This window comes from Leptonychotes weddellii, chromosome 8, assembly GCF_054177405.1.
Source record: "Leptonychotes weddellii isolate Sample4059 chromosome 8, ASM5417740v2, whole genome shotgun sequence".
Lineage (NCBI taxonomy): Eukaryota > Metazoa > Chordata > Mammalia > Carnivora > Phocidae > Leptonychotes > Leptonychotes weddellii.
In genome coordinates, this window is record NC_138376.1 from 126,225,176 (window position 1) to 126,252,536 (window position 27,361).

General features: G+C 50.2%; 1 protein-coding gene across 6 annotated transcripts in view; it reads right to left on the reverse strand.

Annotated features, from left to right (window-relative positions):
• The window catches only part of LOC145723168 (uncharacterized), a 150,795-nt gene extending 123,947 nt beyond the window's left edge, over positions 1–26,848 (reverse strand). For 2 of the 6 annotated variants that reach the window (XR_014148050.1, XR_014148056.1), the window contains exons 1-2: positions 26,253–26,848; positions 5,523–5,572 (exon numbers count right to left, since the gene is read on the reverse strand). Coding sequence is in view for 1 of the 6 variants with exons in the window: in XM_081829287.1 (XP_081685413.1) it covers positions 5,523–5,572; positions 26,253–26,315 (113 nt within the window). In the remaining 5 variants the exon portion in view is untranslated. Of the gene's footprint in view, positions 1–5,522; positions 5,573–25,674 lie in introns of all 6 variants that reach the window. The other 4 variants (XR_014148055.1, XR_014148053.1, XR_014148054.1 and 1 more) reach the window with 3 other exon arrangements.
• Positions 26,849–27,361: the final 513 nt, after the last annotated feature.

Here is a 27,361-nt window from a genome sequence, read left to right on the forward strand (position 1 = left end):
TATATATATATATATATATATATATATATATACCACAACTTCTTTATCCATTCATCTGTTGATGGACATCTTGGCTCTTTCCATAGTTTGGCTATCGTGGACATTGCTGCTATAAACATTGGGGTGCATGTGCTCCTTCATATCCCTACATTAAATCGAGCTTTCTATGCTCTCACAGAAATGCTTCCATCATGAGTAAGAAAAGCCCACCTAATTGGGGTGCCTGGGTGGCTCAGTTGGTTAAGCGTCGACTCTTGGTTTCAGCTCAGGTCATGATCTCAGGGCTGTGAGATTGAGCCCTGCATCAGGCTCTGCTCTGGGCATGGAACCTACTTAAGATTCTCTTTCTCACTCTCCCTCTGCCCCTCCCCCCACCTCACGCTCTCTCGCGCAAGCGCGCGCACTCTCTCTCTCTAGGAAAAAAAAAAGAAAACCCCACCTAATGACAGTGGCTTTGCATTATAAGATCATTTGTTACAAAAAATTAATATACACCATAGCTTTTTGACTCATAATTTCACTTTCTGAAAATTAGTGATATTTCTGCCTGCCTTCAGACCAGCTGAAAGAAACTAACCAGGAGAGCAATTCCCATTTTCCTTATGTTACAGAAGACAGTGATATTTCTCTAATAAGTTTCTGGAAAAATCGAGCAAAAGAACTGCTTATCTCTGCCATGTGGGGCTGCAATTGTTACTTTTAATACTGGTCTGAACCATTACTCAGTCTTTTCTTAAGTGTCCCAAATAACTGAGGAAAAAAGTTTGAAATACCATTTTTCCCTCTATAATTTTCATATTCAAGCAAAATCAACATTTTGGAGCCATACTTGAAATATGGATAGAATAAGGACTTTTATCTGCAGCTCCCAGCCCTGTGCGGCCACGGCCCAAGCCCATCCGCTGCACCTCACTTCAGCAGAGATAAGATGGGGTGAGCGCAGCAACTCGGCAGAGGCCTAATAATGCCCCGCTTACTGGGAGCACAGGTGTGGCCGAAGCCCTTGGAAATCTGTGAGTGAAGTGCAGCATGAGTGTGTGTCAAAGACAGCTATTGGGGGAAACCTCTCAGGACCTCCATCCTCTGGCTGGAAGCCAAGGGTCTCTGTTTTAGTCAGACTACCCCCCGACCTGGGTAGGGTAATTCTTGCAGACATCGTACAGGTTGGGCACAATCAGATACTTCTCATCCAAATGGTCTGAGTTGGAGGGCCGATCCTGGGAGTCCCTTCCCTCATAGAACCTGAGGGGAAGCTGCAGAGGCCCCTTCAAGGCTCTTCGAGGCCTGGCCTTGGCTGGGTCCCTGTGAAACCATAACTCATAGCTCTTGTCTTGCTCAGTGATGAGCAAGAACAGCAACAGCAGGAAAGGCGGTTTCCTCCTAGCCCACCCACACCCGGGGTGATGGAAATCATTGCAGATGAGTGACACTTGGAGAAGGAGCAGATAAAACATCACCAAAGGCACAGGGACGGGCTCAGCCTCTCCTCCCCAAGTATATCCGTTCAAACCGTGTGGGGCCAACACCCTGATGAGAGACCGTTCTTTTGTCGGGACTTTGAAGAACTCAGGGTCCAAGAGAACACTCTTTATCGCTGTCAGACTTGAGATTTGTGATCTGTCGTGTAACTGTGATCACCCCACTTAGGTTTAGTCTGCTGTTTCTTTAGTTCAGAGAAGTTTTCATCAGCTCAAGTGTGGGGCTTTGTATTTTTATAGAGTTGTTAGCGCTCCTAAAACTCTGCAAGATCACCTAGAACGTGTTGCATGCTTGCATCTCTTAACAAGCATTCGGAGAAAATGCCTAGACGGATGTGTAGGGCTTTTTGGAGAAAACGGCACAATAACGGGGCTCTTTGTGTGTTTGAACCAGTGAACTCGGGAGACGGCATCGACTACAGCCAGCAGAAGAGGGAGAACATCGGCGACCTGATCCAGGAGACGCTGGAAGCGTTCGAGCGCTACGGCGGGGAGGACGCGTTCATCAACATCAAGTACATGGTCCCCACCTACGAGTCGTGCGTGCTCAACTAGCGGCCAGGCGGCTGGGGCGGCTCGGGCTCCCCTCCCGGTCCCGCGCTCCCGTCATCCATCTCTGCTGCTTTCGGCATCTCATTCCTGGTGACTTCTACAGCTTTCTTTTCTACAGCTGCTAAAATAGTGGCTTATGGGCCATTGGACCGTTAGCCCTATTGAGAGCAAGGCTTTCCAATACATAAATAGTGCCTGTTTCTTAGATTACAATAGCGTACTGTGCTTATTTGTTCTCAAAGAAGAATTGCTTCTTTATACAGCTCGGACAGAAGCAGGAGTCCGAGTTAAACCTTCAGCTGTATAGACAATAAAACTATAATTTTCATGTGCAATTCAGCAATTGCTGTTCTGTGTCTGCCTGCCCCGAGGGTGATGTCAGAGGTTTTAAGGGAAGAGTTTATGCTGACTGCGTAATAGGTGTTTGTCATGGAAGAGAAACCCTCGTTCCGCAGCACTTCTCCAGCAGCTGGCCAGAACTCTATGCTTTGACATTCAATAAAACTGTTGAATCTCTATTCCAGTTGCAGAAGGACAGTTTTGTGGCCTCTTATGAACCTCAGCTACCAACGTAATGAATGCTTCCAGCCCCCTAGTCATCTGGGCTTGCGGGGCTTTCCAGTGTGTGTTTGGGGGGGGCTGGGGGTCGGGGGTGTGAAATGCAGCACGCAAACACGATAAAAAATGCTAGCGTGAATGCTTGTCCCTTCGCGTTATTACCCACCGCATCTGAGGACCTGGTGTGTTCTTGACAAGATGTCATCCAGCAGTTTGCTCAGGGCTTTCGATCATTTTCGAGAATAACTTATATGCATCTTAACGATTCTTTGGCAATTCTCCTTTCCTTTGCCTCCTCTCAACGAGGTGGATGGGTTCTCCTCTCTGTAGGTCTGAGGCAGTATTTTGGAATTTTATTCTAACCAAAAAAAAAAAAAGACTAAGAACATGTACTTTTTCATCCAACTGAGAAAGAAAAAAAAGGTGCCCAAAGAGAAGCCCAACCATAAGGCAGCCGCGACAATGGCTTCTTAGGCATGCCGGGTGCTGAGCTTGGGGCATTTGAAACTCAGCCCAGAAAACTTCATAAAGACGGAACACCGACTTCGCACACCTGAGAAATGCTGTAACTGCCCAGAAATGCATAGCCTAAAGTATCTCATTGTGTAGCAAAGTGCGGTTTCTGCACAAAAGTGAAGACGCAGAATGTATTCCACATGCACCGAGCGTTGGCCTCGAGGTTACCGTCACTAATTATTTAAGACTCAAGTTTCCAAAGGCAAACACCAAATTTGAAAACTGGTTCATAATTCGTCTTCCTTGATGACTGGCTCAGCATACGAAATCTAGTATCTAAGTAGCTACCACCACCTAGTTTCTGTAAGCATTTTTTAGGATAAACAGAGATGCATGGCTATGTAAAACAAAGTGGCTTTCGTGTATATTTTGAAAAGGCATAGTTAGAAGCAGACACTGACAGGTTAAGGCACGTTTTTCTCCAAACTGCAATGTTCACTTACACCCATTAGCTCTTGTCTTGGCATCACTGATGAATTTGAAGGGACACCCAAATCCATGAGACTGTCAGAAAGATGGTGACTTGTTGGGGCCTTGGAAAGTTCTACTCGAATCTCCTGCCTTGTCTTGTTAGGAGATGGAAGCAAGGCTGGCCTCAGACAGAAACTGGCTTGGCTTCTTGCTCTGGGTCATGTTCTTGAAAGCTACCTATTACAGGGAGCAGGAAGATCCGCCCCCTGGCCCAAGAGCCCCAGCTTTGGCTTGGAACTAAAACCTCAGGGTTAATCTTCCAGCTCTGTCACTTACTAGTTCTGCTGCCTCTGGCAAGTTATTCACTCTCTCTGAGTGTCAGGTTTCCTCAGCTGTAAAGTAGAGATTATTCCTACCTGTAGGAATGTTGTTAAGGACTAGAGGTGATCCATGAGAAGGGCCTAGTATAGTTTCTTATACCTTTGGCGTTTTATTTCCAAGAGAAACATTATGAATAATGATGAGTTTTTCTTCAGACAACATGGTACTTCCTCCAAGGCAATGATGAGTTCTTTGTTGTAAGGAGATAATTTTGCAGAAAACCAAAATAACTCCATAACAGCACCACATTCTCTGGAGAATTCTTCTTCATACGTTGTTTTACCAGGACGGAAATAGGAATGGCTGCTTTTTAGATCCTACCCTAAGTTTGTCTTCTACTTCTCCCAAATAATTTTTTTTTTAAGATTTTTAATTTAGTTTTTGACAGAGAGAGACACAGCGAGAGAGGGAACACAAGCAAGGGGAGTGGGAGAGGGAGAAGCAGGCTTCCCGCCGAGCAGGGAGCCTGATGTGGGACTCGATCCCAGGACCCTGGGATCATGACCTGAGCTGAAGGCAGACGCTTAACAACTGAGCCACCCAGGCACCCCTCCCAAATAATTTCTGATTAACTCAAAAGAGACAGGGGTTTCTTTCACCTGCTACCTCCTACATTTTTACACTGAAACTTCCTTTTAAAGATGCCTAAGGGAATGCCGCGATGAAAAGTGGGAGCTGTCGATCACTGGTGTCGGCAACGGTGTTTGTCTGCCTGTGCATCGTGTGTGACTGTATTATTTTTACTGGAAGGCGTCATCCCAGTGTCACGGTTCGTCAGGGGAAGCAATCGGTAAGGCCCTGAATGTGAGAGTCAAGATCTGGGCGGGAACTCCGTGAGCTTGGTGCTCAGGGGCTTCGGAGCCCAGAGCCAGTCACTTGAACCTGATTTCATCACCTCTAATAGCCTCTGCTTCCCAGGGTCGCTGCAAGGGCCAAATGATCAATGCAGGGCACAGTGGCTAGAACACAGGAGTGGGAACCTGGCAGATCTGGGTGTGAATCTCTTTCCACCGAGTAACTGCCTTGTGACTTTGGGCAAATTATCGAAATGCTCTAAAACTCAAATCCCTCATCCCAGAACAGGCTTTGCAATGTTTTCTTTGCAGATTTGTTACAAGCATCACATGACAAATGCATGTGGTCAGCCCATCAGGGTGCCCAGTGGGCTAACGGGATCCTAGGAGGATTTTCCTGGGAAAGCAGCTAGCCCAGTGCCTGCCACAGGTAGGTAGGTGCTCAATCCATGAGGATGCACAGGGTGGGGCAGTTCTCAGTCTGTCTAACGAGGTCCCCATCGGCCAAGGGGTGGTCTCCGCCCCCTCATGGTCACAGGTCTGGGGTAGAACACGGGACCTGGTCAGAAAGACATCAGAGCTTCCACAAGCCCGCCTGCCCTTCCAGAAGCCATCTCAGGAGGTACGCCCTCACCTGCAAGAGTGGCTTCCCTCTTCCACCACATTGGAACCCCAGCACATAATTGCTATGGCCCAACCATAGCTGCAAAATGTCAGGGAGAAATACAAAGTTCAAAGGTTCTGCGAAATAGGTGCATACTTGGGGAACAGGATTTCAAAACTGAAGTTTTCTTAAACAAAGAAAGCTTTAAGTCCTCCTGGGTTTACTTACATGAGCTCTCTAGAGAAGTTTCTGTGTAGGCTGCGGGACACCTCAGAGCACTGTAATTTAGAGAAGTAAAAATGAAGTCATGTTAAGTCTATTTCAATACCTACGGCATCTCTTACTTCTTTTGGCTATTTTGAGATGTTTATCACTAGCCTTTTGCAAGCTGAGGCTGGGAAACTCAAGACTGATTTTATTTTAAAGAAGTAATATACCTTGGGAAATATTCCCTGAACATTTTTCAAAATAGAAATTTCTGCTCTCTGATAGGATTTTAAGTGAAGGCAGAAAAATCTCAAATGTTTTTTTAAACAATTGTCTCCACACAAGCATCCCTTTTCTAAGAAAGCACCCATTAACCAAAGTTCGTCCAACATGGGACACTTCCAGATCTAAACTGAAAATGACCAAGTTCCCGTTCACACCAAGACAATTCACATTCACTGTTTAAATATTCGGGGTCCCGGAGGACCTCTGCACTCACACAGCCTGCAGATGAGCGGGGCTCCAAGCCAGACCAGAGCCACTCAGGCAGTAAAGTCCTCCTCATGGTCCACCTTCCCCACCCATGTGTCCCTCTGGGGGACCATAGCCTTCTAGAGACCCAGAAGGAAAGGCTTTCCCAAGTTCAACCAACCTCATGTCTTCTAAAATAAGATATTTGAAGTACATTAAATTTCTGGTTACTCCTTGTGCGCAAGACTCAGCACCGCTTTGCTCTAATGAGAGAGCCCACCTGTGCTCTCAGATGGAAAGGCCTTTCCGAAATGGGACCGTGATCTCATGCCACATGACCATTTGTAATCGTGCTGTTATAATACAAAAGAACCACAAGCATCCTCTCTGCCCCAAAGTAGAAAATAATAATAATAATAATAATAATAATAATAATAATAATAATAATACAAGTGTGCTGGGCTTAATCAAGAGCACTTTCCACAGGAAAATACGTATTGGTGTTGAATCTGGTGCTGATAATATCTCGTGTCGCCTTTGTCTCTCTTGCGGTCTTAAATGCGTGAGTGCGAAATCCAAAACCCCCATCAGGCTTTGTTTCTGAGAAATCCTAACTAACGGTCCTTTGCCCCTTCAGCTCAAGCTCTGAGGATGTTATTAAAGCAAAAGGCAGTAGCTACATAGTCCGGTCCAGAAGGTGGCTCAGCGCGATCTCCTGAGGAAGAAATGGTTTATTACCGATGCTCACACAATGTTACCCGACCTTAGGTCCTACTACTGACGTGGCTTGTGTCTTCCTACAAGTTGCTTGGATTCTGATTAGCTGATTCTCCTCGCACTAGTTAATGATGATACTTGGCGGAAAGTGCTCTTTGCACATTGGCTCATTTGCATTTCTCTGTTTCAGTAGTTGGATGTTTGCTTTCCCCGGTGGGAATATTTTTTAAGGTACTTGGATCCTTTATTTATTTTTACTTTGCCAAATTTCTGTAAGTTTCAATCTGGGTAGAAGGGTCTGTTCTCTTCCCGTGTTCCATAAGTCTAAACACGTATCACGTCAGCTTTGCGGTTCTTTAGAAAGTACTGAGAAATATCCCCTCCTTTTGCCTTAAGAATCTGTTGGAAGCTATACACTGTCTACGCAGGGGAGAGCACGTGGCCCACGGTACTTTGACGATCATTTCAGGGCATTTCCAGACGTGCCTGTCCCCAGCTATGCACCGTGGGATGCCACATTAGGAACGCTTTCGTGAGGAGGTGAAGCTGGGCTCTTGCACTGAGAAATGGCATGCTTCCATCAAGAGAGAACAGAATGTCCTGTGTGCCCACTTAGTGACGGGGCCCCTGGGAGACCAGGACAAATGCCATTAAAGGATAAGCCTCCTGTTGGGGAGATTCACTGATGCTCAGAGGCTCCAGTCTTTCTTATCTCCTGTGCTGGCTCCTTCTTCTCTTCCTGACCTCAAATACGTCAGGGCCCCATGGCTAGGCCTCCGCCTCCCTCCCCTTCTCTACCCATGCCCTAGGTCACCTCACCCAGGCCCAGGGCTTCAGATGCCACCTATACACCCCTGATTCTCAAACTTAATGTCTGCTTCCCGAATCCCCACTGAACATTTGGATGTCTAAAGGATGATGAAACCAGACATGTGAAACCAAACCTTTGTCCGGTCTCCTCCCATGCCCAGCATGGTCCAGCTCAGTCAACAGGAATCCACTTCACCACTTACTCAGATCCCAAACCTAGAATCCTGCCTGGCTCTCTCTTCCTCTCTGATCCCACATCCCATCCCTTGCGAGTGCTGTCTACAGAATCATCAGGATGGCCCCATATCTGCCTGTATCCCGAGTCCTTCCTCATTCCAGCCCAACCACTGCCTTGCCTACTCACTTCTGTTCCAGGGGGATGCTATGCACAGATGTCAATGACCCTTCAGACATAGGTCCCCTCAGATCAGCAAGCTACTCCCAACCCTCCAACTATGACCCTCTCGTCCCTGAGAGTGACTCCAAACCTCACGATGGCCGCATGCTCCCCATGCTCTGTGGCTCCCAGCTATGCCTGACCTCCCTGACCTCAACCCCCCCACCCCCCACTGCCTCCTGGTCTCCCACTTCTCCATGTTCCAGCTCTGCTGGCCTCACCCCTGCCCCGCAAACAGGCTGAACATTCTGGCCTCAGAGCTCTGTAATGCCTGCAGCCCAACACACCCTCCCCCTCATGTTCGCTGCGCTCCCTCACTCCTGGCTTCCTCCTGGTCTCTGCTAAATGTCACTTCCTCAGAAAAGCCTTTCTCGGCCCCCCTTTCCTCCTACTCTCTGTCCCTTATTTTGCTTCACTTGCCCCAAAACACTGATGAGTATCTGACACACTGGTGCATATTCGTTTGCTTGTTCATCGAACGCAGGCTGCGTGAGCACAGGGAGTTTGTTCTGTGCATGATGGTGTCCCCTTGCCGTGATGCATGTCCGGTGTGGAGTCAGAACTCAGTAAACATTTGCTCAATCAGTGAATGAGTGGCCCTTACAAAATGGCACAGATGGTCCACTGTCAGAGAGAGCTTGGCCCCTCCTCGCGTGTTCCGGCGGACAGACAGGGAATACTGAACTTCCCTGGGGTGTCCTGAGAAAAAAAATTATCAGTCCAACATAAGAGTCACTGAAGACGCTCAGACTTCGAAAAATTTAAAAAGGCTCTTCTATCGTGGGGACAGGCATTCATTATTCTGCTTAAACCAGGTCAGATGAAAGTGTTTTAAATATCCTCCCCATCTCCCAGAAACACAGGACCCATCTGGCTGTCTAAAGATGGACCAACAGCCTCCATGTGAGCTCTAACATCAACATGGCTTTGGCACGCGGTGCTGGGTTTCGGGCTCACCGTCTCCTCTTCCCGTACCTCCCGCTGGTTTCCTCCAGGAACACCGTACCGGGCTAGAATCAGGAGGACCGTCAGGGTCAGTTCCAAACACCCGCAATCGTACGCATGTTTCCGTGGGGGACTCAGCACAAATGGACTCAGATGTCCATTTAAGTCTATGTTCTCAGGGAGGCTAACCAGAAGTAGCCATCGACACCCGGAGTTACCCCCCAGCACATCCTAGCCCAGTGGTTCTCAAAGTGGGGTCCGTGGCCTCACAACAGCATCACCTGGGAGGGATTCACGTCCTGGGACCCCTGCTCAGATCTGCTGAATCAGAACTGCAGGGTGGGGCCCAGCCTGTGCGTCTAAGCAAGACCTCCAGGGGATTCTGATGCCCTGCAAAGTCTGGGAATGACAGGTCCAAACCAAGGTCTCTATCCTGGACATTGATTCCAGCCCTTGTGAAGGCCTGTCTACACTGAAAGTCGTTGATTTTGTGCCACAGGTCTCCATGGACCCTGCTTTCAAGCCGGCCACTCTTGCAATTTTCCATTTGGCATAGGACCCTTTGGGGAAATTAATTTAACGTAGCCTTTATGAATGATAGGAAAACCTCAACTTCCCTCATCAGGAAGATAACTAAATGTGCTCAGTCTAGAGAACAAATAGGTGTACCTTAGAAAAATATGGTTTAAACCAACCAATAAAAAGCCAATGGTAAAAACCCATCATCTTTACTTCAAGTGTTACCAGAAAAAAAAAAAAAGGGCTTAAAGCCTCACTGTTCAATATCACATTTCCAAATATTCAGTGTGGTCGTCATCTTTATACTTGAAACTTAAAAAGTTGAATTACTTATATTAATACAGAAGGGGAACTTTCTAGCTAACTGGTGAGAATTCAGAGAATTCGGAGCAGCTGTTCTCAAACAGCTCGCTTACCACGTTGGCCGCCTCGCCCCCTTCCCGAAGTCCACTGCCGGCATGGGCATCTCCCACTGCCTAAGGTTTGTCTCCCAGGTTGGTGAGAGCATCCTGCAGCTACCCCTGTCCGTGTGTGTCACTTCACTCCACTAAATGCCAAGTAGGAACCTTCTAGAACCAGAGCTTTAAAGGGCCTTTTGTCTCGTCCCTCATGCGTCTGGGGCAGTGAACATTACATTAAAATGCAGCAAGGAAAATGTCCTCTAAAGAACTTTATTGACAAAAAGGTAAATTTTTAATAACCCGTCAGTAGGCTCCATTCGAGAGGGGGAAGTATGTCATAGGAGTGGGCTTTTTACATTTCCCCTAGGAATTCTCCATATGAAAAGAATATTTTCAGGTTAGAGGGAACCCAACGGCAAAACATTCCTGAAGTGTGACAATCTCTGCCCCAAATCCCATCTATTTGGAGGATCTTTGTGAGCTGAGGGGAATAAACTCTCCTCTTCTGAGGTGGCTTTTCCCTTCATTCAGAGCACAACAAAAATGACCCAAACAAGGAAATTGATTAAAACGCTTTACTGGGAGGGAACAGACGGAGTTTTTCTGGACTTGCTTGAATATCTAGTAACGTCACTAACAGTAAAGGCCACGTATCTAACAAATACCACAGCCCCTCACAAGAGGTCAGAGTCCTGACTGAATAAAGCCTTTCTCTGGAAAATACCCGTCAGAATCCACCAAGTGGTTAAGGGCATAGAGGGCTCTGCTTCTCTGGCAGCGAGAGGGGCCACCAGAAGGCCCTCCCCACCCCCGGGGGTTTCATGGGCCTTCTGGACCGGCTAGAAAAGGGAGCGATCTAATTCCAATGTAAGAAGTAAAATTAAGTCCAGCGAGGGGGTGTGGGGCAGGAGGGGGTGAGAAATGGTGGCTTGGGATTTGGTTGGGATTCAGGTCAAGTTTTAAATTGCAGCTCCACCACCTACTTGCTGGACAATGTTGATCTTCCCGTAGAATCCTCCAAGCCTCAGTTTCCCCATTTGGAAGACGGGAGGAAAGAGTATTTTGGAAGGATTAAATGAGGTATCTTGTGAAAACCACTTAAAACTGTGCCTGAGGCTTAACCTCTCACTAGAAGACATCTGGGCCATATAACCACCCGTGTACCATAAATGTACAACAAATAATACAATGTAGATCTACACCCTCCCCTCGGAAGGCCCAGACAGGCCCATCTCAGAACACGTGGCCATTGCGATCACGAAGAGACAGCACGTGATGGGCGCTGGGTCGTGCCCCGTGGTGTGATTTCCAGCGTTATGGGAGCCTCGAGGCACCGACCCGAGGGGACACCCCACTCACAGCCGCCCATTTGCTTACCGCTGAAGAGACCAAGGCACACGACTACGTTTTTTCTTCCGTGTTTCTCACTGTGAGGTGATTTGGGGTGTTGCTGCAGAATACCAGAAAGCATTTATTTTGAGCCACGGTGAACATTGACTCCACTGCATTAAAATGTTTCCTCAGCATTTTCTTAGTGGAAATGTCAGCTCGGCTCAGCTCACCCTACCGAGAGCTGCGGCCTGCGTTTATTCGCGAGCGCCGCCCAGCTCCTCGGGCCCTCCAGGCACGCTGGCTCTCTTCTGGGCCTCCCCAGCCTCAAAGCACCCTCTTCTTTCAGATGGGGTTCCGGCCCTCCTGGGCCTTAAAACAGGATCGATCGTCGGTCGTTGGACAAACATTTTTTTAATTTCCCAGGAACCGCAGGCATAGAGCAGGGTGAGAGGGAGCCGGGATTTAATGACAGATGGGATTTAATTTGTGTATTTTAAGCTCCGTATGAAAGTTGTAATTTTCCCTTCAGAGCTCCACAATTAATCCTCCTCGCTTCAGTCCCAAGCCCTGCGAACGGGGCTCGTCCTTGGCCCGGAGGAGGAGGGTGCTGACGGCTTTGTTCACGTTTCCTCCCGCCAGACTCAGGGTGAGGTGCTCGGTGCAGCCCGGCCCGACGTCTCTGCTCGCCGGGCATGGGCACCTGCGGGTGTGGCCGGGGTCCCTTCAGGTGGCGAGGAAGCGAGGGGACGCGCGGAGTCCCTGTTGGCCTTGGCTTCTGATCGGCGGCCGCGACCGCTGCGCCATCATCCGAGGCTCCTTCGGGGTCAGGATCGGGCCGTGCGTGCTCTCTTCCCGTTTGCTGACTCTGCCTGCGCCCCTGTCCTAAGTGACACGAGGAACACGAAAGGAGCAGGATGCGTGGCCTGCAGTGTGAGGCGGAGGCTCACTGGGCGCTACACACTTCGTAGAGACCACTGCTAACACAGCATCCCTACTTCCGTCTCAGAGATGAGAAATGGGCATTCGGAGCAGCAAAAGAGCTGGCCCAAGGCCACATGGCTGGCAGATGGTGATGCCAGAGACAAGGCCCCAGTCCTTCCACCACGTGCCAGCTGGAGCATCTCTGAGGGGGGCCATGTGGAAGCAAGATCGGGCTTCCCACCCGTGAGCTGGAGGTCTGTGTGAGCACTCAAGGTCCATGCGCTGTTTAAACCTGACTTGAAGCTGCCCGGCTGCCCAAGGAGCTAGAGACTTCCCTTCTCTTTGGGAACTTCAAGAAGGGCCGGGGACCACCAGAGACCATCCCAAAGGTTCCCACAGTGGGCAGAAATCTGGCCCACGGAAACTTAGAAGTCTCTTATAACCCTGACATTCTGTGAATCCGTACAACAGCATCAACCCCTTCAGGGGGTTGAGCAGGTCAGCCAAAGGCCAAAGCACAAAGGTGGGAAGGATGCCTTCCACAAACGCCCGCTTCCTGCTCATGGCATTTTGCATCCCTTCCTGGAGCCTTCACCCCCCGCCCCCAGATGCTGATCTGCCCAGGACTTCCCTTGTGGGGTTTCGACCAGGACAGCACCCCTCATTGGCTCAGAGACCTCTCTCAGTTTCCCATCCCCATGTCCTTTCCCCTTCCAAGGGGCACAAAGGGCCTGCCCTCAGCTGGGGTTCAGGAGGCCACCAAGCAGCTGAGAGCTCTTGGCCACCAAACACTTAAATCCTCTGGGCCTCAGTTTCCCCTTCTGTAACAGGAGGTGACGGGGCTAGGTCTTGATCTCAAAGTTCCTCCCAAACATTAGACTCTGGGATTCCAATCCATGCTCACAGAGGCCAGTGAGTAACGTACTACGTCTCCCACACAGCTCACCGCGGCCCCTCCACCGGCCTTTGGAAGGGAGTAAATAACATTCAAGTGACTCCAATCTGGGCCACCCTGCAGGGGAGGGCGCTGGGCCCCCCAAAGATGCGGCAGCCCCTGCCCCCCTCACGGGGCTAAAGCTTTTCTCCGGGAGGAAATGGGACGCGGCCAAGGTTGTCTGCGGGCCTGGGAACGCGCCATCCTGGGAGTGTCGATGCCGCTGCGTCCCATACCAGCCTGCAGCCCTCCCAGGCCCTGGGGCACCGAGGCCGGGGGCCCTGTTCCCTGCGGCGGAAAGGGGCCGGCCTCAAACCCTTTCTCACAGTCCCTCTGCTGGGAGGAGAGCTCGCCATGGCGGTCACACAACGAGGCTGCTTTGTGCTGGCTTGGGCTGCACGTTCTTCTCCTCTTCCCTGAATCCTTTCTGGCCTGGCGTGGGCAGACCCAAGGCGCCGGGCCCGTCCTGCGGGGGGTCCCGGGCAGGGCCCCACGCTGGGCCCATCATACCGCGTGGCCACACCGTCCTCACTATTGTCCCTGAGCGTCCCAGCTTATTTTCTCTTGTAAATCTTGAAGAGCTAGAACTGCTACTCTGGGGGGGGAGGGGGGAGGTGGGGCGGGGGGGGGGGCTTGACGGCACCTTGTTCTAAAAGAATAAGGAGAACAGTTGGATCCCGTCACAAATGAGAACCCTCGGGAAGGGGGAGCATATTTTTATCACAAGGATCCCCACCATGGGAGACAAAGGGTAGAGATCTCTCTGGATTATAAGCTCTTATGCTCATAATCTGCTCATTTGTTGATCACTATTTTTCACCAGACTCGTTTTAAACCTGTACTTAGGGCACTGTGGGACCTCCGGTGGATGGCGGGTCCTCGGTCTCACTCTGCCACGACCCCCCCAGGGCCATGTAACTTTGAGGCAGGGGCAGACAGCTGAGGGCTGTGTGTCCCTTCCCGCCCCTCCCTGCTCATCCCACTTCCCCCTGTCTCCTTCCCCCTCCAGCGGTTTCTCCCTTCTTTCTCTCTTCCGCCATGTCTGTGGCCCATTCGAAGATCTCCCAGTGAAAGTCCTGGACAGCTTCTAAGGCCACAGAAACAGAGCAGTGAAGTCCTCCCATGATGAAACGAGTCCCTCTAAATGAAGGGGATACACCCACAGAAGGACAGATGAGGGGTGATCACGGGAGCATGAGACTGAGTTTGAGTCGCCACGTCCAAGTGGGCGGGGAGCAGAGACCGGGCAGGGGCACGAGTTCCGGGTGGCTCCCTGGAGGCTCTGATTATTCTCTTGCAAACCATCTGAGCTGGCTCAAAGGGTAGGCCAGGAAGGGTAACGAATGTCACTCTCCATTTGAAGAATTGGATGCATTCTACCTGACACTTGAAGAAGGCTCTTTGGCGTCATGATTCTCCAACACCAAGGGTCCAGTCCCGGAAGCGGTGCATCCTCCCCTCTTTGTCCTCAGCTGCAAGCTCTGTACTTCTGTCCCACCCCCTCCAAGCCCCAGAAGGTGAACTCCTTAGGGTAGAGGGGTCTTTCTGCTCCTTTTGCCCCGTCCAACTGTGCCCCTCCCGATGCACCAGAATGCTCTTCGAGAACACCATCCATAGAGTCCTGGGTCAGCAGCACCAGTCTGCCGGCTCCAGTACCTGCTGATGACGAACTCAGCAGAAATCCAGACAGTGGGAATCAGGAATAAAAGGATGAACACTATGACCTCGCTTCTTCTCAAAGACCGCTTCCTAGCCACATGTCTTGGATTCTCTTCACTAAAGGATGAGCAAGAAATTTGATTCATGTGTCCGATGCCTATTTGAATAAGCTCAACAATAGCTATAGTGTTTATTAAGGAAAGGGGAAAAATTAATTTTAAGAAGTTACAGTCACAGAAGAATTTATACAAATGGCCAATAAGCATGTAAGAAAAAGCTCTCACCATAAATCACTGGGGAAATAGCAAAATTGAACCGCACTGAAATACCACCACATACCCACCAGAATGACAAAAACTAAAAGGCTGATAAATACCAGAACTGCCATACATTGTTGATGAGAGAATAAGGGTTGCAACTACTTCAACTATGACCCACTAATTTCACTGCTGGATACTTACCCAAGAGAAATGAAAACATTTGTACACAAAGTTACTTGTACAAGAATATTCGTAGAGCTTTATTTATAATAGCAAAGAACTGGAAAGAGCCCAAGTGTCCATCAGTAGGAGAACAGATAAATAAGCTGGAGTATGTTCCTATAATGCCATACTGCTCGGGAAATAAAGACAATGACCTGCTCACACCTGCCTCACCATGGATGAAACCCAAACTAGACTCAGTGGGAGAAAACATCCTGTCGATTCCCTTTACATGAAGTTCCAGAACAGGCAAAATTATCTCTGGTGGAAAAGGCGGTTACCTCCGGGTGGGCCAGGACTGACCGGGAAAGGATACGTGGAAACCACCAGTGATGAGATTGTTCTGTATCTTGATGGAGGTTTTGGTTATACAAGTGTATACATTTGTCAAAAAAAAATCAGCAAATATATGCATAAAGTTTGTGTGTTGCATTGTAAATTGATCCTCTAGAGGAAAAAAAAACAAAACACTGTAAATGCTGGAGAAAAAGAGCTATGGTCTTTCTTGGAAATGGTCTAGGAGGGAAATGGGAGAACACTAAGGCCTCGCCTCACAGCGGTGTGGGGCTGGGCCACTATGGAGGCACAGGTCTGGTGAGAAAACACGGCCCCCATCGCCCCATGTTAGTGGACGTGGTGTTGGGAATCCAAGGACAGGACTTCTCAGAACTGGAAATCTCGGCATCAGTGTGGGCCCCAAAGGGTAGCAATCAGGGTGGCTCAGCCTCCCGGGGCCAGCTGCCACCAGATAGGGTGGCTTCCTGTCTCAACTACCAGAAACCTTCAAGTTGTCAAAACTCCAGTGTCGCACCGAACCCTGGAGGTCAGGTGCTACTTCCCCGCCAAGGCAGGATCCCCCAGGCACCATCCCCAGACCTGGAAAGACCCGGCCTGAGCCACCCAGACATTTCCTGCCGGTTGACACAAGGGACTTAGAAGTGGTTGTGACGCCATCTACGCAAACAGACCTCACTTGAGAGCAGCCAACGGCTACAGTGAGCCCCAGTGTCCAGGAGACACGGGGGACGGAGGAACAGGCCAAACGACATCTCAAAGAAACGGTCAGACAAATCCAGCAGGGGAGACGTTATGTAGCATCACTGCCCAACTAAGCCAATGTCACAAAGGGACAGTGACACTGAAAGAGACTAATGGACACAACAATGGGTTAGAGTGAACAGCCGCGGGTGGGTTATTGCTTTGAGCAAAACAATACACAGTTTGAATATAGGTTATGTACTGAGTGAAGCAGAAAGGTAAAGATGGTTGAATGAAGCAAGTACAGAACAGTGTATACATTTTGTCCCATCTTAAGATCTCTTTTTCAGAAAGATATGCTCTATGATATTCAAGGTGGTCATCTCTGAGCAATAGAAACGTGGAAGTTTTGACTTCTTTTCTCTGTTTTCTGAATCTCTACAATATATATGTACCACATCTCATGAACTGAATTGTGCCTCCCTGCTCCAAAACTCATATATTGAAGTCCTAGCCCTCAGTAACTGATGATGTGACCTCATTGGGAAAGAGGGTCATTGCAGATGTAATCAGTTAAGTTAGGGTGAGGTCATACTCCTGCTGGAGTCGGGTGGGCCTAGCCCAATATCACCGGTGGCCTTATGAAGGGAAATTCGGACACAGGGAGAAGGCCGTGTGAGGATGAAGGCAGAGACTGGGGTCATGCTTCCACGAGCCCAGGACTGCCAAAGACTGCCTGCAGACCCCTAGAAGCGAGGGGAGAGGAGCGGAACAGACTCTCCCTCCCAGCCTCAGCAGGAACCCACCCTGCCGACACCCGGATCTTGAACTTCTAGCTTCCAGAACTGGGAGGCAGTGAATGGCAGTTGTTGAAGCTGCCCGGCATGTGGCACTTTGTGGCTACAGCCTAGCAAAGTAAAACGTCTATAAAACAAATAAATACTTAAATTTAAAAGTTAAATTGGAAAATGTGGGGCTGGGGTGGGAGATGCCTGATCGATGTGAGCTCTCACCACGCCAGGGACATCTATTTCACTGGTCACTTGGCTCCGTTTTTTAAACAGCTTTAATGGCCTGAACATTCTTCCTTATGTCAAGCTGAAAGCTGCCTCCCCAGCCCTCCCGCCCATTGCTCTTATGAGTCAGGCTCCCCATGAGTCACTTCTGCTCCCTGGAGCAGTGCAGAGGAAAGTTTCATTCCTGGGGAGCCCCCAGAAGCTGTGCTACTCTGCTCCCCACCTTCTCTTCTCCCCTGCATCCCTGCAATTAGTTCTCCCTTGGATGGCACCAGTGGAGCTCGAGAGGGAGGAGGGACCCCGAGGCAGCGAGCCAGCGTGGTCCCAATGCCCTCGGAGAGCCACCCGCCTCCAGTGAGCTCGGAGTCTATTATTATAATGAAACGCCTCATCCTCCCATTACGTGGCCCTGAGGCTGGGCACAGAACCATGAGCTGACGGGGGCCAGCAGATCAAAATAACTCCCAAGAATAACCCAGCCTGCGCTGCTTGTCCTGCACTGCCCAGTGTGGGCCCGGCTGGGCCCCTGCACTTCCTCCCCACACTCCCCAGGAATAAGGCTATCATGTCTCACATACTGAAATTCAATAAACTGAAACAATCAGAGGAAGTGTGGAGTTTCTCCACATGGGGAGTGAAATAGGACCCTGCTTATCAAAGTGATGAGATTTATTCAGTTGCTACAAACTTCCAAAGACTTCCTTTCCCAAAAGAAAGGCCGGGAGGAAGGTCATGTCCTTCGGTCACCTCCATGGAGCCAAGAGTACCATCTGCTTCACTTCAAGCAAGGCTTCAGGCACACCCCCAACCCCCCCGCCCCAGCCCCCGACTTTGCGATCCAGGGCCATGGAGGGAGCGATCCATCTTTCAAGGGGGTCCAGGTGGAAGAGGCCCAACCACCCCTCGGACCACAGGCAGTCCCCAACATGGGGAAGCCAGTGGGGCCTGTCACTTACCTGGGAGTGGGAAAGGGGGCAGGGAAGGGGAGGAGAAAGGAAGAGAGAGGGGAGTGAAAGGTAGATAAGGAGGAAGGGGTGGGGCAGGCACCCGCAGGGATGAACTCCAAGAAGGGGGGGGGAGCGGAAGAGAGAGGAAGGGGCAAGGTCCCTCCCCTGCACCTGTCCTTGGTGCCTTCTGTACTAACCCAGGCCCTCCAGCCCAAGCCCCACATCCTCCAGATGGTTCTTGCCTCTCCTTGCTCCACGGCCTGCTGGCCTACTGCAGCCAGAGAGACCTTCCTACAATCTCCTTTCCGTCATGCCGTCTTCCTACATGTCACGCCCTCTGGGTAGAACACATCTTCTGGGCCAAGTGATTGGGGCTTTCAGTTCCCTGGCCCTAAGCAGGCCCCAAATCCTGTCGTGGGCCCTTGCCCATGCTGCCTCTTCGCGGGCCCTCCGCTCTCCTCAGTGGCCAGGCAGAGGCTCCCGCCAAACCTGCTGAGCCCTGGGCCTCTCCCCCTGACCCTGCGCCTGATGCCCTTCCTCTGGGATGGGCTTGACGGCCTTCACCATACCTCTCTGCCAGTACCCGGCTTGGGATGGGCTCCGAAAACGGAGGCCCCTGGGAGTTCGCCGGCCGCCATCAGATGAAGAGGTGCTCCAGGGGTAGATGGAAGCAGATTTACCGGGGCTTACTGATAAACCCGATGCCAGTTTATTGGTTTCCCACAGAAGTGGCTTAAGAAGAGCAACTTCATCTGCTTCCTGGAGGAGGTATGGCCTCCATCTCAGATTGTCTTTCAACAGAGAAGTAGATCAAATAGAGCGGGCCTTTTACGAGATATGTGGGCCCCCTTTTGATGGTCTCTACTCTGGAGGGGTTCCCTGACTTTCCTGCTCTAGAAGCCAAGAACCAGTCCTTGGGAGGATGAACATCTCATCTGTGTCCTTGGGAGACTTAACAATAGTTAAGGCTAAATTTAGACAGGGCTTCGGGCGCCTGGGTGGCTCAGATGGTTGAGCGTCTGCCTTCGGCTCAGGTCATGATCTCAGGGTCCTGGGATCGAGTCCCGCATCGGGCTCCCTGCTCCTTGGGAGCCTGCTTCTCCCTCTGCCTTTCTCTCTCGCTCTGTCTCTCATGAATTAAAAAAAAAAAAAAAATTAGACAGGGCTTCAGAATCCTTCTCAACACTACAAATCAAATCCGTCAGAGTTGGCCTGTAAGAGTTGAAACCTATTTTCCCTACCTGCTCTTCATGAGGAGGACTCTCTGCATCCACCCACGGGTGACCCGATCCCCAAGCCGGCAGCCCGTGGGCTCCTCCCTCGGGCATGGCCCTCGGTGTGGCACCCCAACACCCCGGCTTGCTCTAACCTCGAGGTCTCCCTCATTCTCTCCTCCATGGCCTGGCAGCACTGGGCAGTGGCCTGGAGCATGAGAACAACACCCTCCAGCTAGTAACCTCCTCCATGCGGCCCGGCACATGCCCGTGCGCTTGGCATTTCCAGGCCTTCTCCAGGCTTCCGTCTATCCATCAGTCAGTATAGACTGAACACCTCCATAAGATCCTTAGCCATGGTCGGCAGCTGATCATCTAATGAAAGCTCTAAATGGCTGCATTCATGTTAAGTGCATCAGCCACAAAAATAGAGAAAATTCTGTTAAAAGTGCCTTAAGAAATAGGACATTTATTGTGTCACATAACAAGCACCGTCGACTCATCAGGGCTCGCGAAGGCGCAGCGGGAGCCCCAGGAGCTCCCGACGTCCCACTTTGTCACACAGCAGCCTCTGTTCCAGGCGCTGGGTGCGTTCCAGGAGGAGCTCTCCCTCTCGGCTCTCCTGGTCCTTAGAACCGTCTCTCCCAGAAGCTCCCTGCCAACCGCCCTTCAGGTCCCCTGGGTCCACAAGGCTACCCGCCTAATCCTAACCTGAGCGCCAGTAAGCAGAAGGAGCCCTCCGGGATCAGCTCAAACCCCTGGGGGTTTTACTGGGACAAAGGAATCCAGGGGACCCCTGTTTGGAGGCCTCAGCAGTGTGGGCATACAAGCCTGGCCTGGGATTTGGGGAACTTCCTAGACCCCCTAAAGTCTCTACCTAGACCACACATGAAGATCCCCCCGGGGCCTGGAGGCCGGACACTGTGAACTGGACACATGCCTCCCCTGGAGAAGCACGCGTTCGGCTAGGAGGGGACCCGCAGGTGCCTGTCGCTGTCACGGAGGCTGGCCGTCAAAAGATCGCCGTCCGAAGTGTAACAGCAAGAAGGGCCAGCTCACAACTGCTCGGTGGTTCACATGGAGGAAAGTGGTGCTGGGACGAGGTGGGGAAACTGAGCCGACACCTAAGCATGGACCAGATTCCAGGGGAAGGAGAGGCAGGCGGGGGGCGTGGCCCACAGACATTCCAGACCCAGAAAAAGCCCCGAGTTTTTCACGTGACAGGGGAGATTGCAGCTGTGGCTACAGCTAAGCCACTGGCGGGCCCACGGCTGTGTTTGTATTGAGTCCTTTTGATGACAGCGTGAATTCTGAGAACAAAGCTTCCAGGCTGGGGCTGTGTAACCAGAACCCAGAGACAGAAATAGCTTCTCTTGCCATGCATGTGTAGGGTGTGATCTGTCGCTTTGAGAAAGTGTTTCTGTCATTTATAACACTTAGCGGGTTTCTCAAAAACCACAAAACAGGTGAATGACGGAACATTTCTATTCGGCTACTTTCATCGTGTATAATATTCTTTGAGTTCTTTGGTACTTTCCTAATTAACTTTTCCTTCTCTGATTGAAAAACCCAGTGACTTTTCAAGGTGTTTCAAGGTATAATAGAGAATGATCTAGCAGATTAAAACGTTGGAGTTTTTATAGAAACGTGAAAGAGAGGATCAGGGAACCAAGAGCAAATCTTGAGGAATAAAGTTTTCCTTAGAAAGCCACATCCACGGGCTCTGGTGGTATTTCTAAATTGAGTCAGGAAATGCCCCAAAGAGGACATAGCTCCCTTGTGTCCTAACTGAATTCCTGAATCGGGATCTTTATACCCAAATACTGGTCAATACAAAGTGAATCATGAAAAACTATGGATTCATAACAGGTGCTATGGAGAAATTAAGATTATATAAATACATTTATTAATAAAACAATATATAGCTCATTATATCCAAATCTCTTTACCAATATAAAATGAATTGCATTTCTTTATAGCTTCCTTTCATATGTATCTGTATATATTTATGTTACTTTTAAAATATTTGCAATTACTTCAATAAATTGTATCCTACCTGATGTTATTTTGTAGACACTGTATTTTATATACACTCTGTCATTTTAAATCACCATGTAATGTTATAGAGTTAGTATTCTATGACAAAGTAACCATTACTATATTACTGGATTTTTAAAATTCTTTTAATTCTGCCTTCATGCCTCATTATAAATATAACTTCCTCTTAATTTGGATTATTTCACTCTCCGGAACAGAATTATGGGGTCAATGTGTAGAATGTTATCGCTCTTCATGATAAGTCTTCCAAATTCTTTTCCAAAATAATCAAATTGGTTACTTCCATCAGGAACTCCTGGATATTCCTACTTACCTGTTCCTTCCTTTAACAACAGCATCTCTGTTGTTATAATGATATTAGATATTTACATTACTTTGTGCTTCACTACTAGTGAGTTTAGTGAGTAAAGAATTGTCACTGAATTCATTCATTAACTTTCATTTCAACTTCTGTGAACTGTGAACTCTTTTGGCCATTTTTTAGAGAGTCTTATATGCTTGGACATTTGTGAGAATCTTTTATATATTTTTCACATCTCTGTCATTTATTACAAACATACTTACTGTTACCACATTATTATTGTTCACCATTTATTATTGTTCCTGTGTGCCAAGCTCGGTGCTGAGTAACCTCATTATAACCACGTATGAGGAAGCACCATCCCCATTTTATAGATGGGAAAATAGAGGCTCCAACACTTAGACATTTTGGTCAATAACACAAAGCTAGAAAATGTCAGCCCCGACTCTAGATGGTCCCTTACTGCCCTGCAGTGGTCCCAGTATTTGTACAGCGTCTTTCTGTCTTAGTGTATCCTGGTTACTTGGGTTTTATAACATTGTGGCTTTTAATTCCATATAATCATATATGTCCATATCACTTTAAATTTTTTATTTCTCTGTAACCATAACTGCCACTAAGCACATGTTCATTGGCTTTGCTTGATATGGGTATTATATAAGCCCCAGTGAACTGTTCCCAATCTTATTTTATAGAGGGATTTTGACATCCCAGGCATCACTTGAAGTAGATTGTCACCGAGATGCAGAGAGAGATCTTTGTCACAGAGAATTTTAATTTAGAGGGACTTTTTTTTCCATAACTCAAATCTACCCATTTTAAAATTAGCATGAGTAATAACATTTTCCAAGTGGTAGAAGAAAAATGAGGCCCTAACGAGCTGTGCTTTTGGGGGGAGAGCAGAAGTGAAACAGACGCGAAGACTCTGAGCTGACCCTTGACACCGCGCTGGCTTGCCGCTCCCAGGGGCCACCTTAGACCACCATGCTTTTAAGACTGGGGGTGAATCTGCTCCTGGGGGCAGACCCTCCTATCACTGACATCTGAGGACGAGTCGGATGCCCTTCCGTGGCACCCATATGGGCTTTGTCTGCTGCTTACCTTTCACCAAGTCTGGACACAAACCCTGAGACTTTGGGCCCGGCTCATCTATCCCCAGCCGGCCCCCCGCTCCGCTCTCTGCCCCGGGAGCCGTCCTGGTGCAGTGCCCGCGCCAGCCGCCGGCCAGGCTCTCATCGGAGCTTTCTTCGGAGGCTCAGAGCCGGTAGCGCACACCAGCCACAGGGTGTGAGAACCAGGGGTCCGGCTGCGGTGTCGCCGAGGTGACAGGGGATTCCTAAGCCACTCATACTGTCACTTGGGGATACAGACCCTTTGATCTCCAAAAGAGCTGCTGCCGCTGCTGCCCTTCTAGGCAATTCTAATAAAGGAGGTGATTCTTATCCAAGAATCAGTTCCTGCAGTTCTCCCAAAGCCAGACACCACGCTCCTGACAGGTGCTTCCATCCGTCTCTCCCCGCTGCTCCAGGGTCGACGGGGGACCCCGACGGCTCCCTCAGGTGCTCCTCGGCCACGACGCTGCCCTCGCCATCTTGGGGAGCCCGGCTGGCCCAGCGGGCAAGCGTTTACTGCCTGCTTCACCTCTGGGAACATGAGCGGGAGCCTGCCTTTTATTTCCGACTTCCCTCCTTTTCCAGAACTCTTGCATCTGCTGATCTACAGGCTTCGCACACTCTTCTCTTTTCTCTCATCGCTGCTTGCGTTTCCCTGGCCGTCCGCAGTGGTCATTTCCACTGCGAGCCCATTTATTTCCTAGTGGTGCGTGTGTGTGTTTGAGCTCCAGGCAACTCAGCCCTGTCTACCTACCTGGTCCTGCAGGACCCGCGCGCACCACCAGCCCCCACTGCGTTCTTTTTTTGGCCCAGAGTTTATTCTGTGGCTAAGATACCCGAACCTCCAATATATGATCATAGCAATCGATGGTATTTATCGTATGATGACTCTGTTTTTAGGAATGAGAGAAACAGGCCGGAGCAGCTTTCCGAGGCCACTGCAACAGAATGCCCCAGACTGGGGGCTGAAAACAGCTCTATCCTCTCACCCTCTGGAGGTTCCAAGTCTGAAATCAAGGTGTTGACAGATAGGGCCATGCTCTCTCCGAAGCCTCTAGGGGTGGCTCCTTCTCTGCCTCTTCCAGTCCCGGAGGCCCTGGGGGGTCCTGGCGGCTCTGCCTCCCCCACCCTTGTCTCCCCCCACCCGCCCCCCGTCTCCACAGGGCTTTCTGCTCCCTCCTCTTCCTGTAAGTGCCCCAGTCAAACTGGAGTAGGACCCAGCTTGATGACCTCATCTGAACTTGATCACATCTGCAAAATCCCTATTCCCAAATGAGGTTACACTCATAGGCACTGGTGGGTAGGACCTCAACGTATCTTTGGGAGGGACACAGCTGAACCCTTAACATAGGCAAAGTCTATCTTTGGCCTCCTTTCCCATCACCCCATTCTGCGTTTCCATCCCCAGTCTCCCAGGAACCCCTTCCTTTCCCTATCTGCTCCCCAGCCCCATTGCAAATTAACACCAGCATGAGGTAGGAGGGAAGATCGGCTCACGATGAGGTGGGATTAAAAATCTTACACTCGCAGAAGACACACTGACAATGGGGTTGTACGCATATGTGAAGGACTGAGGAAGGCAGGTGTTTGGGGCCTCAAGATCCTTTCTGGAGGCATCTGCTGGGTTTGCTGATGCTAAGGCTCAGGCTAGAAGCCTGGTGTCCCTGGGTCTGAGTGAGTCTGCTTGTCCCTGCACTCCCCAGCATCCAGCTGCTGGCTGCTCACTCCTTCAGGGGGCAGGAAATTGTCAAGGAGAGCAGATCTGTGAACATGAAATGCTCAGGTGCTTGAAGACCCAAAGGGTTACTGTGAAGAAACAGGGGGTGGGGAGCCATACGTCCCACTTTAATGGAGGAACCATGTTGGGGGACACCGTGCAGACAGGAAGCTAATGATCCCAGACCAGTATGACCAATAAATGACACACATGTTGTCAGGCTCCTTTCTAGCACCTGCAGCTGACTCAATCAATCCGTTAGAGGTCGCTGATTCCTCTAAGCCGGGAGGTGACCTTAACATCCCCCCATACAGTGGCCCAGGCAGATCAGCACTCAGAAAGACCTGACATGGAGATGAAATCTGTCTGCCATCCTTTGTCTGGACCTGGAAGGACAGACATCCCTGGAGTTCTGACCTGAGTGCTTTGGGCCACCATGACCCGTGTGATGGACAGATCGGCCCCCTCCCTGGTGTCTGTGTTGTGGGGCCAGGGATGAGGAGAGCAACAAGCCTGGCAGGAAGGGCTGGAGGCCATACTCTTTCACTCCTTCGGGCAGCAGGGACCACTTCCCTGTGCCTACCTAGAGATGGTGACGCTGTGGCCAGGGCCAGGGCCAACCCCAGCCCCAAACAACTTGTCTCTTTACCCTTGTCCCTGCTCAGGGCTATAATGAGGGCTGAGAATTCTGGCTAGTGGCTCAAAGGGCTGATGGCTAGAGGAAAGTTGGGACCACTCACAGAGGCACTATTGGGAAAGTATCCACGGTGGGAGGACGCAGGATCCTGGGGCATTTTAGAATCAGCCATCTCTTCTAAAAGTACATGTATGTCATCCTGGTTTTAAAAAAAAATATGCTGCATCAAAGTTCAAATTCAAACAATAAAGTAGTTATTCATTTAACAAACAGGTTTTGGTGCCTCCTTCAGAAATTTATTTTCAGGGCACCTGGGTGGCTCAGTTGGTTAAGTGTCTGCCTTTGGCTCAGGTCATGATCTCAGGGTCCTGCTCAGTGGGGAGTCTGCTTCTCCCACTCCCTCTGCCCCTCCCCCACTCATGCTCTCTCTCTCTCTCTCTCTTTCTCTCTCTCTCTCAAATAAATAAATAAAAATCTTTTAAAAAATTTACTTTCTGAAAAGATCCATCCTATGTCCTTTAGGTACCTACTCTTCTGCCTCATCTTTAAAGCTCTTTCATTCATAATAACTCATTATGCTATAAGCTGTACAGGGCGAGTGATACCTGGACACGAGGCTGTCAGGTATGGGCTGAAATACGCTGGTTTGCCATATCGAAGAAATCCTCCACTTCCCTTTAGTAGGCGCCCACCATTTACCAGACATAGAAGGAAAGATCAGATAACTGAAAATAAGTCTGCGCCTTGGCATTAAACTCTGTGCAGTGTCCTGGACCTGCCACCAACCCAGCCTCCAGGGACCCACCTCGGGGTGGCACACTCTCCCTTCCGGGCTCCTCCCCCAGGGCAGAGCTTCAAACAACCCCAGAAGCTGCAAATGTGGACTTACTTCCCCAAAGTCAGATTGGGAAATAGGACCCCCCCTGCATGCTCAGACCCCGACTCAAGCAGGATATGTGTGAAAATGGGAAGGAAGGGGCTCCTCTACAGTTGAGTTTTTAGCTCACATTCAGCAGTTTGTCTGGGGCTCGCTCACCCTTGCCCGATCTCCTCCTCAAGGACATCAGTTGCACCTCTGCAGGGCTTCCTCTTCTGCCTTCCCCCCAGCTTTTAGTCCCGCAGCCCACCTTCCACCCCTAGGATCTGCCTGGAGTCCCAGGAAGAAGTCAAATAGCTTACCAACCTGCAGTATAGTCGGGGCTGGAAAAGGATTTTGGTCCGCTGCAATTTCCAAACGCATTCCCATTTGTGCTCCTGCACTGTGCAGGCCCTCCGGGAAGCAGTCACAAATGCAGAGAAAGGGCAAGAGATTTAAAAGGTGAAAGGGAAGGAAGCAGGGTTGAGCAAGGGGAGTCTCAGCCTGTGGGGCAAATCTGGCAGAGTCTCAGCCGGCTCCAGAGCAATGACTCCCTATTAGAGGACCGGGGACACGTAGAAATGCCCAGGCCCTCAGAACGTATGCCCTCCCCATCCCCCCCCAAGTTCAGTCACTGATGGGGCAGCTCAGGAAGAGCATGGCTTGGGCTGGAAAGCTGAGTGCAGCTATGGAGAAGCTGGTTGCTCCTTGAAAGAAGATACGACGATCTTAGTGGTACACCTCCCCATGGGTGCCCCAGCTCAGATGAGTTTTGGGGGAGGTGTGTGTGTGTGGTTTTGCTGCTTCACTGGGGGTTCTTTCTAAAAAGAGACCATCTCTTCTCTTCCCTGCCCTTGACCATTAACGGGGGTCGCGTGAAGCCAAGACCCCGTCCTTGGTGTCTGTTTCTAAGGCATATGTGGTACCGCTGCTCCCAGCATGAAGCCAGGGCCCCCTCTGCCTCAAAAGTACGGAGAGGCTCAAATCTCGAGAACCAGGCTCAAGGTGCCTCACGGTGCTTTCTGTACCTCCTCTGGGACTTTTCCTGAAGTATAAATGTGGCCGGCAACATCCTGGTGCCTCCACGGTAAGGCAGGTGTGCAGGGGTCTTGGCGGGTCACAAAGTCTTAGCTGGATGAGCAAAGCGGACTGGTCTTGCAGGCTGGCGGGGTGGGGGCTGCGTGCCTCCCAGACCACCCTGCCCCCCCTTATTCCTCCACACCCTCAGGAGTCCTGGGATCCTGCCCAGGCTCCCGTTGTCCGGGCCCCAAGGTGAAGGACGGCCGACCGTGAATCAGCTCAAGTGCCTTTGGCCACCCCGTCCGAATGCTTGGGTCGCAGCCGTGTGTTAAACATATCACATCACAACATCCCTAAAAATAAGGGCTGATGTCATGAGGCTGGACACTGAAAGCTTGAGGTGAAAGGGCAGAAAG